The 19,116-nt window shown below is 40.1% G+C and overlaps 1 protein-coding gene across 3 annotated transcripts in view; it reads right to left on the bottom strand.

The window, feature by feature from the left end:
* Window positions 1–931: 931 nt before the first annotated feature.
* Window positions 932–19,116, bottom strand: part of LOC116716957 (low-density lipoprotein receptor class A domain-containing protein 4) — a 223,127-nt gene continuing 204,942 nt past the window's right edge. For all 3 annotated transcript variants that reach the window (XM_032557979.1, XM_032557978.1, XM_032557980.1), the window contains 3 exons: window positions 15,273–15,427; window positions 11,332–11,382; window positions 932–7,532 (listed from right to left, as the gene is read on the bottom strand). In XM_032557979.1, the coding sequence (XP_032413870.1) occupies window positions 6,939–7,532; window positions 11,332–11,382; window positions 15,273–15,427 (800 nt within the window). In that variant the 3' untranslated portion in view covers window positions 932–6,938. The remainder of the gene's footprint in view (window positions 7,533–11,331; window positions 11,383–15,272; window positions 15,428–19,116) is intronic.

The raw sequence follows: 19,116 nt of genomic DNA, 5'->3' as shown, positions 1-19,116 counted from the left end.
GTAAATTTATCACCAGTTGACTGGACAACGTTCATACATGTCTTTGTATGAAGACGTGTATGAACTTAAATTTAAGAACTTAAAATAGTTCTTAAATTTAAGAACTATTTAAGATATAGTTCTTAAATTCCATTCATAACGGTCTTTTTAAAAAGTCTTAAATGTCCCACCCATCCCTTCTAGGACTAAGGACCCATTTTTAAATAATAGTTCAACAGATTTTTAATCAGAAAAAGGATTTTCTTGTATATTAAAAAAATTATTTTTTTGCACGTTAATGAGGTTTCTCAGACTTCAGGAAGAAAAACAAGCCCACAGCATCACAGATCCTCTGCCATACTTAACAGAAGGTTTTTCCTACATCCAACCTTTTTATCCCATATGGTTCCTCCAGCCATGATGCTACAACAACAGGATCTGTTACTTCTTATTTGTTCCCCAGAGTAACAGAATATTATGGATTACTAATTATACATTCTTTGATACTCTAATCAACTTTTAAAAAGTGTACACTTAAAAAATTAACTATTGCTTTACTTGCATTTTTCCCACTGAATAAATGCACCAAAATGCAAAGGTTGCATTTGTTCACGTTTTATGAGCTGCTGCAAGTAAATCTGGATTTAGATAAAACATTTGTACATATTTTTAATGTCCAATAGTCTATGATACCAAAAGATCATTTTGATAGAACATTCCATCTGTTCGTCGGTCGGGATGAACCCGGCACCTTGTGTCCGGGTTCTGAGTGACGGCTGGCGCTGCGACAGAGGAAACCCATCGACAAGCTACTGAAGCTCAGCTCAGCCATATCATAACAGACTATTATTAATAAGAAAATATCAGAAGTTGTAAATTTGTGTTGCAACCATATATTCTGAGCATACTTTGAAAAACATGTTTTCTTATGGAAAAAAAAAGACAAAGCACATTTTTAACTGTAGGCATTTACAAATTCGATGTTGCCCTCTTAAAATTTTTATATTGTCTATACAGTATATTACATTATTCACAACATCTTTTTTGTGGTTTCTACCCATTGGGTAGGATATGTGCATAATATATTCAAGTTATATACAGCACCTTACAAACAAACATAAAGAAAGACAGACTACTGAAAAAAGCACCGTTGGAAGTGAGGCACAACGAAGGTGGGAGCTTTTTGAGTGCAAGTGGGTTCCTATGTCTGCTCCACAGTCCCGTTACAGTGCTGCTCGGAATACCTTTGGGTGCTGTCAGGTGAGAACGAGGCGGAGGGGGGGAGAGATTGATTGACATCCGAATGGACTTTTTCAGATGAAATTTGGGATCCGATTCAGATCAGAAAGCTTTTGATTGCCCAGAAATAGATGATTCTGGAAGGACCGTGAACATTTCAGCTGTACTCCGCCAGACCGGAGACGGCGCCTGCCTGGATCCCGAGAAGCAGTGTGACAGAGGCGTGGTCTGCTCAAACATGAACATTAGGCACCGTATTTACTCATATATTAGTAACATGCAAACCTCCTTGTAGAAAACATAAAATTTATCTTATTTATCCTCCATTTACAAGCTTATGACTGCGCAGTACGAACAAGCTAAAAAAAAGAAAAAAAAGAAGGGCGGGAAGGGGAAGAAAAGAAGAAAACCATAGAAGAGATTTGAGTGTGAAGCAGCTCCCTGCAGCTTAAGACCAAAAGTACCGGGAGTCCCAGGTACCTGTGGGGTTCACTGCAGCTTTCTCTCCTAAGCTTCAGATGAGTGGAGGAGGAAAGGATGGACAAGACAGAGGAAGGCTGGCTGAGGAAGGGATGTGAGAAGCAGCAGTAGCAAAGACAGTGGTAGCAGCAACAGCAATAGCAGCAGTGATGTAGTAGCACACACACGCGCACCCCTACAAGCAGAAAGACACAAGCCGAATATCTGCATACGTACATTCAAACACACTGAATTAGAAGGGATTCAGGCGCTTTAACCCAAAGTGAGCCAAACGTCCCTCTTTGTGACGTTAGAACTTAAAATCTAGCTTTAGGTTAACCCTCCCGCGGTCTTAAGAGAAGGGGCCATTTGAACCCCACAAGCTTTTCGCACTTTTACAAGTTTTTTTCTGTGTGGTTTTGGGAACTGATGGTCTGACAGCTTCGCCGCTGTCCGACTGTGTCATCTGCTGCGCTCCTCCTGAACGTTGCGCTAAGACCAAGGGGAGGTTGAAAAACGCAATGTGGAGGAACATGTGGACTTCCAGGCACATTTTCTGTTTGTTTGATATTTCTAATTCACTCTCACTGCATCTGTACTGCTCGAGTCGCACTAAACTGTAAAGAGGCTGAAGCCGATGGCTGAACTCCAGGGAAGCTAAGGTGTTACTGCACCTGGAAATGTGTTTGCTCCGTCTCTACCCAACGCAAATCAATGTTGGGGGGTAGAACAGTGTCGAAATTAATTCAGCCTCTTTATATTTTATATTCTCCGACCCGTCCAACAGATCTCTTCTCATGAGAAGAGATCTGTTGGACGGCAATAGCAGTCTTTAGATCACTAAAGATGATCTAATTGTAGTTGGTAAAAAAGTTCTATTTGGTAAAAAAAAAAGAAGAAAAAGTCGTAGTCTAAAGTCTGGATCTAGAGAGAACCACTGTCAAACATTTGAAAACCTTCATCATACTACATTTACCTGCCTTGTTTATCAGTTGTGGAAGTAGATACATTATAACTATCACTATCATAAGGGTAATAATGCTCCTCAGCTTCGTTGCCTTCAGGTGCATCTAATATTGCAGTGACACTGTTTTGAAGTGCTTCACCAACAGGGGGCAGTCAAAGACCACCAAGACAGAGTTAGGTTCAAAATTAGTTAAGTTTTTGGTAGATTTACTCTTAAGATAATATTTTCAGTTAATGAAAATGTTTCTTCTAACTGGAAGTAATATTATTAACTGGTCAATATTACCAGAATAGAAATTCTAAGATTTGATTGCGGTAATACCAACAGAGATTTCTCTAGTGATTCAAACAAATGTTTGGTAGGTAGAAACGTGCAGATCCACTAACATTTCCTTCATTCAGAGCACAGGGTACACATTGTTTTGATGTGTTCTGTTTAATCTTTTTGTCTGAGACATTTAAGATCAGTTTTTCATCTAAAACATTTTGGTTTCTTAGATACTAGTGAAGGGGAGAAAGCTATACGATTGTGTGTAATGTTACTTTCATAGTAAGTTGATGACTGCGATAAAGAGGCCTTCTGAATCGTAAGCGAACGGTGAGGTCTGCGGTTCGACATTCCTGCTTCCATTCAGATCAAACTTCTTGGTTGAATGAAAGCAACTTTTAAGTTTGCCAGCAGCATGAATCACTTAGGAATGGAAAACAATAAAATACGATGTCAAGGTAAAAGCAGCCTAATCTGCCAGAAAAGAAGAAACACTGTAATGAACACCATATAGCCCAATCTGCATACATTATTTTACATAGGGATGTATCAAAATTGACACAAAAACATTGCGGAACATTGATGTTAGACAGAAACATGCATGCCAATAGAAGCAAAAATAGCTGTGTTTCCATTACAAACATGAGCAAATCTTTGTCTATATTCCGCTAATATAAAAAACCCCTAAATTTTGACATTCTGTCATTTCCATTAAATAGGAAATTAGAATCACACATGAAGTTTATTCATGTGATAAGCCATGGCAACGAGGGTTGTAAACATGAAATATGTTCATAATTCAGCCATGGCGCTAGCGCTAATCTATCAGCCAATCATAGGAGACGCCAGTGTCTTATACAGGCGTTGGAGCGGCAAACCACTTATACATGCAACTATGTAGTTGGTGTGTTTACAGAAGAGCTTTAAATTAAACACGCTGGAATGACACACAACTCTTTATGAACTGTGTGACGCTGCGAGAGCTGTAGCGGAGCCAGCTGCATATTGTCTGGAAAAAAACAAAAAGAAACCATCATCCTCCTACCACTTCCTGTTATCTTATTTGTCATTTCAGCCAGTAGTAACATCAGGCTGTTGATCACGTGACTTGTGTGATGGGAATAAACTGCTTCTATTACAGTTCTGCGAAATACATCTATTCTGATACGGCTGAAAAACCACCTCATCCTAATGCTAAAACATTTTATCGAAAAACAGTTTTTTCAGAATTAATGAGTTTCAATTAAGAGAATTTATTTACGTTATTTCAATTTGTGCATTTTTTTATGGTCAATGGAAACGCAGCTTGTATGATAGTAGATTGAGCAAATTAGATAAATATGACGTGATCTGAGAACTGATATTTGATACCGTGAGTCATTACTTCTCTGTCGCTGCAAATCTGAATTTATTTCCACCAGATCTGAGTGGGTTGGAATGGTCAGAAAGTAAATTTGTCAGGAGATTTGTTGACACCTTGCTGCAGCTTGAAACTGAATCTGAAGCTAACTTTGTGAATGTTACTAGAACCTGTTGCGTCTCTTTGGCTACTGACCCTCGTCCATTCCTGGGTTTTTAAGAAATGCTTTTCTTCACACAGGAGAAAACAAACAAACAAACAAAACAAACATGTATTTAAATGTTAAAAACTCTAACCAGTCAGATCAGAAATCACTCAGCTGTACGCACATGCACACATACAATACCCATGCAGGAGCTTTAAGTGCTTTTCAGTGTTGCCTAGGGTCTGAGCAACAAACACGCCGACACACTCGTACTGCAAGGAGGAGACTGCATCAGCATGCTGCCAAACGACGACTCCACTCCAGTCTCAGCTTTAAAGGGCTTGGCTGACTCTGCATCATCTTTGCACACAAATGGCAGGATGGGCGATGAGCAGTTTATCTTTGCAGGGCAGGAGTGGAGGGGGAAGAAGGTGCACTGAAATGTGCTGAAGTGAGATAGAGCAAGCGTAACAGCAGAGATTGAAGGCAACAATGAGGTGAAAAAAAGGCTAGATTTTCTAGTTTATCAAAAAGGACCCTCTGGTAGCCCTTTGACTTCAACCACAGTCAGTTTTTTTTGTGGAATCCTTATTTAAGCGATCTTTACTTGATCTTTTTGTTGTGTGTGTGTGTGTGTGTTGGGGAGGAGGGGAGTGGGGGGGGGGGGGGGGGGGGGGGGGGGGGGGGGGGGGCATCGCTGATGTGAAGACCAAGCGTTGAGCCTTCTACTGGTTGGCAGAACTGCGGGAGGGTTCTGAGATCCATGTGGCAGAATGCACTGTGCGGGTCGAAAAGGGTCAGGTGCTCAGAGAACAGGACAGGTTTGGAGAGAAGAACCTCCTCTGACCAAGACGCCAAATAAAACCTAACACACGTTGATGTTACCCCATAGAGTCAAAACACAGTTTTAAAGGGGCGGTATTATGTGTTTTTCAGGGACACAGCGCCATTTTATAGCACAACCCAGTAACTATGTTACTTTCAGTTCTTAGAAAACTGCTGTACATATCAAATATGACTTAAAAGAAATTTGACTTTTTTAACTTAACACCTTGAAATTGGGCATTTGTCTCTTTAAAAACTCCTGTCCTGGTGGAAGGTGATGACTTCCACCTTCAGGAAGTCATCACAACATGGCTCATTTATTAATCCTTTAACAAAGTTTTTACCAATAATGAGCTCAGAAGATATGCAGTTCCACCAGATGCTTGCTAACTGCTGCTGGCTAGTCTGAAGGAGCCGAGTTGGGGAGTCGGCTGCTCTGTGAGGCGGAACCTCTGAAACTGGGAAGAGCTTGGTCCTCAAAGGCAGAGCTAGGTCCACCCTGGAAATTTGCCTAGCTTAATGGTTGCCGTGGAGATTAAAGAATTTCTTAAACACTCATGAAAGAATCAAGGCAAAACTCCAGGTATGTTTTTGATGAGGGAATAACGTTACAGCATGACGCAAAGCTCATAAGAGTCGATTATACATAATACTGCCCCTTTAAGCTTGGTTTAAATCGATGGTCAAGTTCAAGATTTGAACTGACTAACATCTTTTTAGTCAAGATTTTAAGAAGCATCACTGCTTGGTCACAAGACAGATTTCTCTCCCCGATTAGGAAGCAGACGTAAAGCAGTACACGGTTATTCTCTTACTAAGTTTCAGTGTGCCTGTTGTGTGAACAGATGTTTTAGGCTGGATTCAAGGATTTCTTGCGCTTTTCGGAAAAGGATGGAGATAAGCTTATACTTGTTAGTTTTTGTTCAATTTTTTCCTAGTTTTTTTTTTTTTTATGACAACTTTGGAGCGAGATTTCAGTCAGTCGTTCAGTCCATCCATGAAAAGAAACCCTTGATTTAAAAAAAACAACAACAACAAAAAGCAAAGAGTAACCCTGCAACAAAAATAAAATGAAAACACAAACATCAGCATCACATGACATCATGTCCCTCCTCTCTTACGACAAAAGAGATAGTGCAACTTTTAGGGAACTTTTCTTTTTGTTGTGTTGTGAATGTTAGAAGATGTTATTTGCCCTCTTTGCTTTGCTTCCTCGTGAACCTTGGCACTAAGATTTGGGTTTGTGAGTCTTTTGTTCTGTTTTTTGTTGTGTTCTCTGTATGTCCTGGGTTCTCAGTTCTCGCGTTGTGCACAGATCCCGGTCCGAAAAGCAAATCAAAAAGACAAAAGAAAATAGGAACTTTCTCCCCCGTCCCCATCGTAGAGCTTTCACCGAATGAAAAAAACCCAAAGGCTGTGCTAGCTAGAGTTTTTCTCTCTCTCTCCAAGAGAAGAAGGAAATCAAAATTCTCCAGCGGTGCCGGCTGGATAGAAAGTGAAATTAAATCAACTCTGGGTTTCTCCTTCCTTGTTTTGCTGTAGCTCGGATCGAGATTTGTTTGTGCATGGGAGTGTGGAGAGAGGACATGAGAGCGACAGAGCGATACAGAGGCCGATGCTTCCATGTCAGCCGTAAACATAGGAGACGGTGCTGAGTCCGGGGTGCTTGGCCCCCGCCTGCCCCACTCCCCCTTTCCTCACACCAGGTCCTCTGGATGGCCATCCTTGGCCTTGGCAGGTACTATTGTGCTTTCTGATTGGCCCTGCTGCTGGATCGTCCTGCTCCCCAGTCCCCCCGGATCCCCTGGTCTCCCTATTCTCTGGTTATTGCTGTGCTGGTGTAAAAAGAACGTGGAGCCTGGGAAATGGCCCATCACCTCACTGTATGCCGGCGGGGGCCCCTCCATGCGCCCGTGGCTGCAGGAGTTGGCCACGCTGATGCCAGAGTTACTGCTGGGCGGCCTCGGGCCCCCTCCTCCCAGGCCCCCCCCGGCCCCCACCAGGCTGCTGCCGTTCCCTATGTCGATCAAGTCACTGTCGTAGATGGTCCGGTTGGGCGGCGCCCTCACCGACTCCCGGTTCAGCTCCATCTGCTGCTCGGGGTCGCGGAGCTGCAGCGTGCAGGGCCCCTGGTACGGTGGGGGCTCCTCGCCGTCTGACAACGATATGGTGGGCGGCAGGTCGATCTGGTGCTGCATGTAGGGGTAGGTGGGCTGGAAGCGGCTGAAGCGGTCGCGCTGCATGAAGGAGGGAGCAGTGAAGCGATCCCTGGCCTGGGGAGCGTATAATACCTGGATGAGAGAGAAACACACAGGGAAAACCCGGCATTAAGAGGAGGAGGGACACTGATAACATAAAAACAAATAAAAAAGACATACAAAGAAATGTTCTCAAATGTCTGAGTTTTACTCATTCAGAACCTCTAAAACAAGAATCTATAAATGGCCAAAGGAACTTTGTCTGTTTAGACACATTGTAAGGTGACATCACACGCCAGAGTTCCTGGCCTCCAATGAAGATCTGCGATTAAAAAAAAAAGAAAAGCACAACTACTTCACTAAAAAATGGCAAATACTTACTTTGGATTCATTTCAAACCTAGTCCAGACAATGAGAACTCTAGTCATCGTGAGAATAACATCCAAGGTAATAAATCCATTAGGTCTGTCTCAACATGGTTTTATTCAAAAAGGATCATTTAGTGCGTTGGCAATTATAGAACTTCTTTAAAGTCCTAAAACACTTTTAGCAACAAAAACAACAAACATTGGCAAATATATTACTGGCTGAGATAATGGTGATATTTTACAGCTCAGCCTCTCACGATCTTTTTTATTTCTTATTTTTGTTAACTGCTTAAATACAGATGCAGGATCAATGGCTTTGATGCAAACGATGGCGTACCTCCACACAGACCAGTGAACTACCAGTTAGTGGTTACAGATGTTTTAGCTTGATTACAGGAGAGAAAGGAGATCCCTCACTCAAACAGGACAACCATCAGCACATTAGTTCATCTGCCAGCTTTTGTTCTTCACTACAATTAACTCCTCAGACTGGAACGTCATGATCCATGTGTTCATATCTAACTTCGCTATCCAGCCCCACTCCCTGCTGCTGCAGCAACCCATTATCAGAGGGAACTTATTTCAATTAGGGACTGTGTCTCTAATCATCAACCCCCACTGACAAAGCGGTCTGGGTGAAGAGAACAACAGGCTTGGAAACAGAAGCTGGGGGAGAGAAGGAGAGAGAGGATCTGGGCAGCTGAAATGGAGAGACTGGTTGAAACACAGAAAGAGTCAATCTGAAAGGATTTAAAAAGAAAGGCTGTTGAGATAAGTACGGAGAGAAAGGAGAAGGGAATAAAAAGAGCCATGGAGAGAAAGAGAGCAGGGCGAGATAGGGAAAAAAAATACAGAAGAGAGAAAGTGGAGACGGAAAGATAGAAAGACAGAGGGGGGAGAAAGGTGTAGAGCTGATGGAGGGAGCAGAGCGCAGCGGAGCAGGGCAGCTCTCAGACGGCTGTCTAGACAGTGTCAGGGGAGGTGTTGCTGATTAATGACGCACCAGAATCCACTGGCCCCCCTCAGCCCCTCCTCAGCCCAAACTGCCACACACACAAACACACACACACACAGATTCAGACAGGATCCCTGCATCTATCAGCCACCCACACTCACTGTGTCTCCCTCTGTGTTTGTCTCTGCATGGCCTTTTCCTCTCCAGCTGCTTCAGCACCAACACTGTTTCCACCTGCCGTCACTCTCTTCCTCTTCGGCCGCTGGTTTCTCTCAAACCCCACTTCCTGTCACTTCCCATTCTCTTTTCTTGTGTTTTACCTCTAAGGTTCTCACTTAGGGAGAACAGCAACTTTACATCTGATGTGTATGTGAAAGCACATTAGGACCATTTTAACTCATCGCTCCAATGACACCATGCGTCACATGTTTCTCTCTTCACCTCTCCAACTCTCTCTTCTCACCTGGACTCAAACTCTTTCACCAAGCAAACAATCATTAAGCTAAGCTCGCTACCGGTCATGGCAAGTATGCTGGCATTAGTTTACGTATCTGTACCCATGATTCTTTGAGAACATGCCAGCTTTGATCATGTCTGATGTACGGTGCCAGACTTGCCCAGTGCGGCATATGAGCTCCATTCCTGGACGATCAAATATTTACAAGCAGCCAGAATGCAAATGTCAGGCTGCTTGTACCTCAACTGTATTCCTGTGAGCGTTGAACATTTACAGAAGGCCACATGCCAAGAAAGAAGTCGGCAAGGAAACAAAATAAAGAGCTGAGAGCAGATACTGAGAAGATTTGCTGAACAAAAGCATTCTGATTAGATAACAGACCCACTGGAGCGGTTTCAGATTTGCTTTTAAGTATACTACAATGGCCACCTGGTATTTGTGGGGGTTGGGGACCACAGCCACCTGCAAAAAGACTAAAATCCATTAACACTTGAGAATCCCTCTAAAAGTGCTCATATTTTCATGTTTTAATAGTTCACACACCAAATATTCCTGAGTATGCTTTAATGCGTACATTGGAAATCATCTTAATCTAACAGCAGAAGCCAACATCTACAGTCTGCCTTAATTCGTTCTTGGGGTTTCAGCCAATACGCACCAAGGAAAATAAATTGAACTCCTTGAAGTGAGAGTGCTGGGCAACGAAAGTAATAACCCGGCTGGAACACGGTGCGCTAAATAATAAAACATAATTTAACGAAGCTTCGAGGCAGATACATTTTCCTCAAGGAATTTTAATAATCGAGCTACTCGAATCAGTCGGGGAATCGTTTCAGCCCTATTTGTGTACATCATTCAAACTGAGCCATTCATCTGCCGTTAATCAGGAGAGAGACATTACTCTTAGATGTGGCGGCTCCAGAATTAAACAGGGAGTCAGAGCTCTGAGAATGTTGAGCATGAACAGCAGCACTTCAGTGTTAATTGTTGAATGTGTTTTGAAGCAATTAAGTTCAAGGCATAAAGAAAAACACTCAACCTTGTAGTAATGCACGACATTTACAGGTTCCATTGATGTACATCTGGAGCACATTTCTTAATTCATCTGCTGCATGTGTCTACCTTGATGTTGCAAACAGATTCCTGGTAGTGAGATTAAAGCATTTAATAGGAACCATTTGATCAGACCTGTTAGTGTTTGGCTGTTTCACAGCAGTTTTACTCTAAAGCACAACCAACTAGTGGCGGGAGATAAAATCTGGTTTTTGGTCAATCCAAATGCTTACCTGAGCGATCCTGACTGGATGAACGAAGACCGAAACTCGGTTGTCATTAATATTAATACCAAAACCTAATTTTGAGGAACACCAAAATAAACGCACAAGTCTAACAGTAGAGGGAGAAATGTCTTTTGCCAAAGACGAGAGAAACCTGACACCACTCCATTTTTGTTTACCCTTTGTGAAGAATGAAGTAGCTCTCAGTGTCTTCTTCACATGTTTCTGTTTTCTTCAGTGGTTGGTGGTGCAACACCCCCACAGGCGACGGGGAGTGTGTATGTAGTATGTATATGGGGCGATTATGTCAATAATTGATACATATTTGTATATCAATATGGAACATAATCCATATGGAACAATGAAGTGTCTGAAGATTCTTGATCTTCCAAGTAGAGGTGATCTGTTTGCTTGTTGTCTTTTTTCTCCTTATTTTGTATGTTGTGCTTTTGATTTTGGAAAAAAGAAAAACAAATCTACATACTGTATATACATGTATTACAACTTTTGTTTAATTCTGACATTCTTGCAAGATTAAAAAAAAAAAAAAAAAAAAAAAAAAAAAAAAAAAAAAATAATAATAATAATAATAGCCATTGCAATTACTTGACCTTCCATGCATTCCCAAAGCTAACCTGGCAGTTACAGAGCTGAAATGAGTTTTCCTCAAAACGTTAAGACAAGAAACATGTTAAAATTATTTCAGGACAACTTCTTGTTTTTGAAATACATATTTTATGAAATATTCTATTTTTGAATGTAACATTTGAGTCATGCTCATGATGTGCAGGAGTCAGTACTGTGTCTAACATGAGGACCAGAGTGGTGGTCTTACCTCTGAGGCACCTTGTCGGGATCCGCTGTCTGAAGGCCACAGACAGCCATCCTAAAGACAGGAAAACAACGGAGGTCAAGCTGCTGGCTTACAGATCAGGAGCTTGAATGTTTAGCTGTTGACAGCTGTTAGATTTTCTGAGCAAGTACAATGAAATTGTATACTATTGACGATTTATGCAGCACTTTGGTCAATTTATGTAGTTGTAAGTGTGCTCTATAACATAAACTTTGACCTGACTTTGACTTCTGCCCATGTTTTTTATGTTCATATCAGTCCTTGGTGGGTAAACATTATATTTCCAAGTGCAAGTTTCCATAGCAACCAGAAATTACACGAGAAGTGCCAAACAGGTTTTTTTGATTGCTTTATAGGAGCTTTTATTTGTGGTGTTTTTGCTTTGTAACTGTCTCTGAAGTACAACTAATTTGATTGGTTAGCATGGTTAACATACAGACAATATGGAAAAGACAAGAAGCTAACACAGCATTAGCTCAGGTGTAGAATTAGGAAAAACATTTCCAGATGCTGGTTTGGAGTACCAGGTTAGTTTCCAGCATGTTTTGTACTGGAGCTTGTTTCGCACTGTTTGTGAAAGTGCCTGTATTGTTGAAAGCAGAAGTTTATATGGCCAGAATGAGAAAGACACACCTCTTTTCTCACTGCAAATCAAACCAAACTGTTCTTGTTTCACGTCATTAACTACATTATTTCGATTTGCTAAAGATTTATTCAGGAATGTCACAGGATCCCAAAGCCATCACATCATCATCCTGGCTTTCCTCCACTGCTTAAGGAGATCGTAATCGTAAACAACTTCTGATGTTAAAGACATGAATTAATAGATCTCGAAATAGAAATAATTTAGGTAATTGTGACAAACTTTAAATACAAGAAATTTAATCTGGTTTAACTTCAGACAGTCAGAAAAAAAGATGCATGTAAACTTCTGGTTTCTTTTTTTTCTGTACACATCCCCACTTTGAAAATGCTCTGCAGGTTTGAGACAGAGCTAGCATCTCCACGTCACAACCCAAAGTAACGAGAATGCTGTTGGCCAGTTGATTCAGCTGAGCCAGTTTGAATTGTAGAATGTTTGGCAGCAAATATTTTACAGCTGTGTTGTTAAAAAACAATATAGAGACCGGTTCCACGGAAACCAATTCAACAAATTCACTTAACAGACTGCAGCAAAGCTGCTACCAGTGTAAAACTGGGACAAAAGCTCTAAGTGGGATAAAAAGATTCACTTAGCTGCACTGTACTTTACTGGGAACATACTGGTAAGGGTATGTTTGTCCTGTTTCACAAATACAGAAATGTACTAACACAATGACTGCACGGGAACACTCAGTGAGAACAGATGAGCAGACAATCAGACAAAAAGGGCCTCACTCACCATCAGTTTGGATCAAAACGACGGCAACATTAACATTAACAGACGGCAGCATTAACTAGACAGACTAGACTCTGCTAGATCTACAGCAGCTAGGGGGAAATAGTCCTCAGAATGAGGAATCATTTTACAAATTCAGCATTGGAATGAAATAAATGTTACCTCAAGTGAATGTCATAATGCTGTTACACATTCACTTAAGCTAATTCTGTTCAAAGTGACATTCCTCTATATAATTTGGAGGATTGTAGAGAAACATTTTGTCTTAGTGCTTCCTTTAGATAGTGTCTTCTATAAAGGATCTAATATTTTTGTTCGTTTTGCACCAAGCCCCAGAAGAACATTTTGATCGGGACTTTAAATAGGCCACTGCAACACCTTGATTCTTTGTATTTTCAGGCATTTTGTTTTAGACTTGTTTCTGGGTTCGAGATCATTGATGATCCAGTGTGAGTCAATCTTCAACAGGTCCAAACCATTACCCCACTACCACCACTGTGCTGCAGTACTTAGAGTAAGTAGTTTGTGCTCCGTTATGTCTAGTTTTTTTTCCACTGTTGTGAATTATTGTCAAACATCTGCACTGTGATTTATTGTGTCTAAAAGAAATTGTTAAAGGCATTATTTACTTGAGTGCAACACCAATGAAAAGTTTTTTTTCCTGGTAACACTTCCAAACAAGCCATCCATGTTTTTCGTACATGCTCTTAGTGTGCTGTAATGAACTGTAACCCTGAAGGCCTTGATGAACTGATCAGTTAGGATATATTTCCACTGTTATACTCATTTTTGTTCCTGGATAAATCTTAGTGAACCCAGTTTGTGAGGTTGGATCCAACCCCACAAAAAATTGATATCAATTTTTGATTTGATATCAAAAATTGGATTACTTATTTTTTTGCTTTTGAATTGTGACAAGACAGGAGTTTTGTTCTTTACTCACTCTGGTCGGCATTAAATTGTCCTCCATAATCTAAATGACTATGGTGTCATCTTGACTGGGATTTGTCATTTAAATCAGGTTTCTAGGATTTCCTTCTTTCACCTTCACAATACTGCCAAAATTACAAATATCCTATTCAAAAATGATTTACAAAAACTAGTCAATGCATTTGCTGCTTTAAGGCTAAAATATTAATTTTTTTTAATATCAGAAAGTCCACCTTATCCAAAACAAAGAGTGAGATTTCATTCCGGAATAGAATATAAAACTCTACATGAATATAAAACCATTAATAATAAAACATAATTCTTCCAACAGAGCCATTTTCTCTCACAAGGCAGGTTTCCTGCTGGTTCCTAGAGGTTCTAAAAGTAGAATGGGAGGAAGATCCTTCAGTTCTCCTAAGGAACAAGGTCCATGTTTTTGGCCTTGAGGCAGACTCAATATCATTGGAAATGGTGTGACACGTTATGTCAAATTACACCTTATGTCAAATTACACCTTAAATACTCATTGGATGAGACACGCTGAAGTGCAACAAAACACAACAGATGGCTATTTCTATGGATTTTAGCCAAATGCAGTTGTCTAATTAAGTGAGCTGGTGCCATAGTCTACCAGAAGAAACTAATAAATTACTTAGTACACTGAAAATAATTTATTACACCATAAAACATTTACTGTGTCAATCTTTCAGATATTAACTTAGCTTTTCTTCTATATGACCAAGATTTGTCATTAGAATAGCCGATCTTGTGAGAAATTCATCACCAAGCCACATCATGTACATAGTGATTGGATTGCAGGTCCTTTATCTCTGGATATTTTTCAACCTCAAAAATGTATTTACTTTTATTTTTTATTTTCCAACAAGAAACAACACTACAAAATAAGCACAGAAGAAGAACTTCCAAAGTTCCAGAATGCAGTTGAGTTCCTCCACATAACAGGTTGAAAAACGATTGCTGGACATTCGGCAACGGCTGAACGAACCATGAGGAGTTTAACTTTTGACAGGTGTCTGATGTCACCAATGTGCATTGCCATTTAGGTTGTTGGAGGGCATATCGACCACATTTCCCTCTGCTACTTTCTTCTACTACTTTCCATTACTGCTGTCACTAACATCATGTTCTCTCTCTGTTTTTATGCATTTCAGTTTAAGCTGTGGGACATTATTGGAGGGGACCAGCGGCTCAGATTCCTGTTAACTCTTCCAATAGATGCAGATGAAGGAGACATTGCTGCAACTAAAGTAGATGCCACCAGAGCAGCTACTGCTGTCATTAACTCTTCTCTTTTTCTTTAACATCCAGGAGAAGTGCTTCTGTCCACTCGGTTTTCTCAAACTCCTGTTTGATCGTAACAGACAGCTGCTTACAATGAGCTAGGTGTGGATTCTTCTCAAAGATGTGATTTAAAAGACCATAGAGTATTCTATTCTGTACATCAGCATATAAACAGGATGGTTATCTTGTAAAGTGTCTTGAGAAGATGTATGTTATGAATTAGTGCTTTTGAAATAAACTGAACTGATGTGAACTGAATGGTGACAGTAAAGACCAGCAGGTTAGCTGTAGAGTGAGAAGCAGCGGTCCTGACCTGCTGCAGGGCGTGGTCGTGCCTGCGGGCCTGGCTCTGCCGTGTTATGAAGGACCAGGTGGAGAGCTTGTAGTGGTTGAGCAGGCAGATGATCACCACCACCATCACTGTCATCACCACAATGATGATGACAATCTGAACAAACTCCAGTTCAGCTGCACAAAGACACAGAGAGAGGGAAGAGATTAGAACTAAACATTCAGTGATGATCTTTGAGTTGCTGATGGAGCACCGTTCTTCCAGTCCAGGTGTGACATTTACAGGACAAGCTTAAGAGAAACATTTTTTTGGCAGTCCGGACACATGGTGCATTCTGACGTTACAGTTTTTATCAAGTCATTCTGATAACTTTTGTTTCCCAAGGAAACTGATGCATCCCCCCTTGCCTGCTCTTTTCCCACTTTGGATGTATAGAAAACAGACACAAGAAAAAAGAAAACAAGAATCTCTACAACTCTTAACTGCTGCCAAGTGAAAGCTCCACAGTGCATGGATTTTCTTGAAATTAGTGCTAAATGAGTCAACTTGTTGGGAAAAATGGGGCTGGATCTTGTTGCAGCAATCATCTTCCTCCAGTTAGGTTGACTGTTCTGACCAACAGCTGAACTTTGGGTACTCACAATTTCAATTCACAGATATAAACAGTAAAACAAAAAAAGCTTTTTACCACAAAAATAAGTCAGTGTTGTATCTCTACAGTTTGATTTCACATATGCAGCACACTATAGACTACCATTTTCACTTTGAATCCTACACTGGAAACGTGCTGTAGCGTTTGTTAACCAGCAGGGGGTAGCACAGGCCAAACTCAGGGGAAGACTCAGTAATAGTGTGTATGTGTGTGTGTGTGTACTCATGTATGTTACCTATTTTGGACCCTTTCTGGCATATTCTCCAACCTTCTGGAGACAGAGGGGCCTCATGGGGCCACATGGTGCCCAAAGCCCAGTCTTAGTGAAATGAACCGCCTATTTTAGGGTTAGATTATAGGCATGGTGCAAATTAAGTTTTGAGGTCAGGGTTAAGAACACAGGTAATGGTTAGCATAAGTTAAGCATAACTTCAGTTTCTAAAATAAATATAAGTCCTAATATGGGTAGAAACACAAACTGGGGCTGAAACGGATGATTAGTTTAGTAATTGAATACTCTATTGATTATTCTGATGATGTATTGATTAATCAAATCATCAATTAATTTAACTACTTAAGCTTGTTTTACACAATATTAATGAAAGCAATTTGATTCCGTTTTTTAAATAAGAAAATAAACATTTTATTATCTCAAATGCAGTAACAGCATTCCTCAAGTGAACACTTGATCATCTGAAGCAAAAGATGCATCTGCAGCTAAAAAATATTTCTGACATCAACATGTGAAAAGCCCTTTCTGCTTGACTTATTATCAATATAGAGTAGAGCTGATCTGCTGATTATTTTCTGGATTAAGCAATTAATAATTGAATAGCAGAAGGTGCTTAATAGGAGATTTTTATTTATTTAACAGAATATGAACCAAGTGAAGCAAAACTGCCACTTCTGAGTAGAACAGATTTACAGACAAAGAAGGGTATTATTATTATTATTATTATAAATGCAAAATGTATATTTTCTGTACCATTTTGTCTTAATTACTGCTCTGACTTTCTTTCCTCAAATTACTAAATTAGTTGACTATTATTTCAGTAATCAATTCATCACAATGTATCCGATTAAATTGTGTTTGTGTGAATGTGTGTGTACACTCAGAAAGACTTCACAGGGGAGAGCGCCAACCCAGAGATCTGAATCTGTAGTGACTGTCCCACCATACAGTGGTTCTTTTGTCAGAATGCTGAATGACTGTGTGTGTGTTTGTGTCAAACAGCAAACACACACATCTGGGATGACCTTCCAGATCAGGGTAGAACTGCCCACCAGTCAAGTTTCCATTTTGTTATTTTCCACTGGTTTGTGATTTGCCTCACTTGCCTGCTGCCTCTTCATCCACATTCCCTCCAAAGCTTCCCATTCATTCGCTATCATCTTCCTCACTGCACAATCTTCATCAGTTGTCTTGCATCCTTCTCTTGCCTACAACCTCTTGAGTTTCTCTTTCTTCCAGCTTCTCTCCTTTACCTCACTTTGACCTCATCTTAGCCTGCAGTCTGATCTCTGACTCACACTCTGACTCCCTTCTGGAAACTCTGTGCATTTCAAGTGACTTTCTTTGTCTCTCTGTGTGGATGACACATTTCACATGCAGCAATCTGACTTACTAAGGCTTCACTCTGGTGCATATTTTCTCCAAAAACCACATCCACAGTCCACCAGGAAAGCTTTATAAACATAGTTTGAAGTTTTGAAAAACTGGCAACAATTCAGTTGAAACATAATGCGACCCAAAAACGTGCCTGGCAGGAATAAAACCAGCCACGCTGAAGTAGGAGGAAAAATTAGATAAAAACCAAAAACAGACAAAAGGTTTAGGAATGTGGTACCATGTGGAAACCAGCAACACGAGATCCTCACATCTGTCTTTTAGTGGAGAAGCAAATGTTGAGCAACTGAAAATACTGGATCAGAATATGGTTTCCTTAACTCTCAGAAGAGCAAACTCGCTGGCAAATCGGTGCTGAATAAAACTTTAGATGATCCTGCGAAGCCTTGAGGAACAGGACTTGACCCGGAAGTTCAGAAAACTCATAACTGTCATTACCTGGTTTCTTCAGGTTGAAACCCCATAAACACAGAGTGCTAATGAACAAATGAGACATTTCTCCAGCAAAAGAACCGCTTCATAAGTCCATTCACAAAGAAATCATGTAAAACTGTTCACAATAGCAGAGGCCTAAGGCCAGATGTTTTCAAAGTCCCTAGATGAAACAAAGTCTAGATGGTTGCAATGCTAAATTCAATTTTAACTTAGTTGCCAAGTCTAAACAGCAAATACAGAGAAGACTAATGGAAAATGTCCCTTTTATTAAACAGAAGTCAGTGTTAATTTTTACTTCAGGGTCAGGTTTAGAGACAAAAAACTGCTGCCAAATGTTTTCACATGTAACCTAGACAGTGCTTTGAAAAAGTATTTGCAGAGGTGTGAAACAATTAATTGCATCAGTCGTGATGAATTGATTACTAAAATTATCGTCAACTAATTCAGAAATCGAATAATCATTAACTTTAGTACACTGACTCAAAAAAAGGCCAGGATAACAAACGATATATTTAGAGCCATAATTAAGCAAAAACTGTGTAGCAAATATAGATAAAAAGACAAAAAAAAAACCTTCATAGAAGTTTTACCTGGTTCAAATTCTGCAAAATAAATGAAGTCTGAGTAAGCACTTTTTGCTATTCATTTATTAATCAGCTAATCAAAAATATTATCACCACATCAGCCCTACAGTCCTGTATTGATGTTAAGTCAAGAAGAAAGAACTGAGCTTTTCACATGTTGATATTAGAAGTATTTTGTTAGCTGTAGATGCATGATTTGTTATAAATCACACATTCACAAAAGGAATCCTGCAATTTAACTTTATTAAATTTTCAAATTTATGAAATGAGTTTAATTATTATTTTATTTGCATGTTCTAATGTATTACTAAGACTGCATACGAAAGGTTTTAATGAAAAATCTGCATAATGTGCCAGTTCTTTATCCAATTAATTGTCAGAATGATAGATTAATTGATAGCAAAAATAACCCTTAGTCGGAGCTCTACTTGTAATTTGAAAATAAAAAACAACATGCATGTAAAGATACAAAAGTGATTAGTGTAGGTATTGTGTGAAAATGTTATCAGTTTGTCACCATCAGTGTTACAATCACCGTTGGTGGCAGTAGTATTTGCGGAGTTTTTC

The sequence above is a fragment of the Xiphophorus hellerii genome, chromosome 3 (assembly GCF_003331165.1).
Source record: "Xiphophorus hellerii strain 12219 chromosome 3, Xiphophorus_hellerii-4.1, whole genome shotgun sequence".
Lineage (NCBI taxonomy): Eukaryota > Metazoa > Chordata > Actinopteri > Cyprinodontiformes > Poeciliidae > Xiphophorus > Xiphophorus hellerii.
Note: the sequence above shows the minus strand (reverse complement) of the source record. Positions and strands in the feature narration are given on the sequence as shown.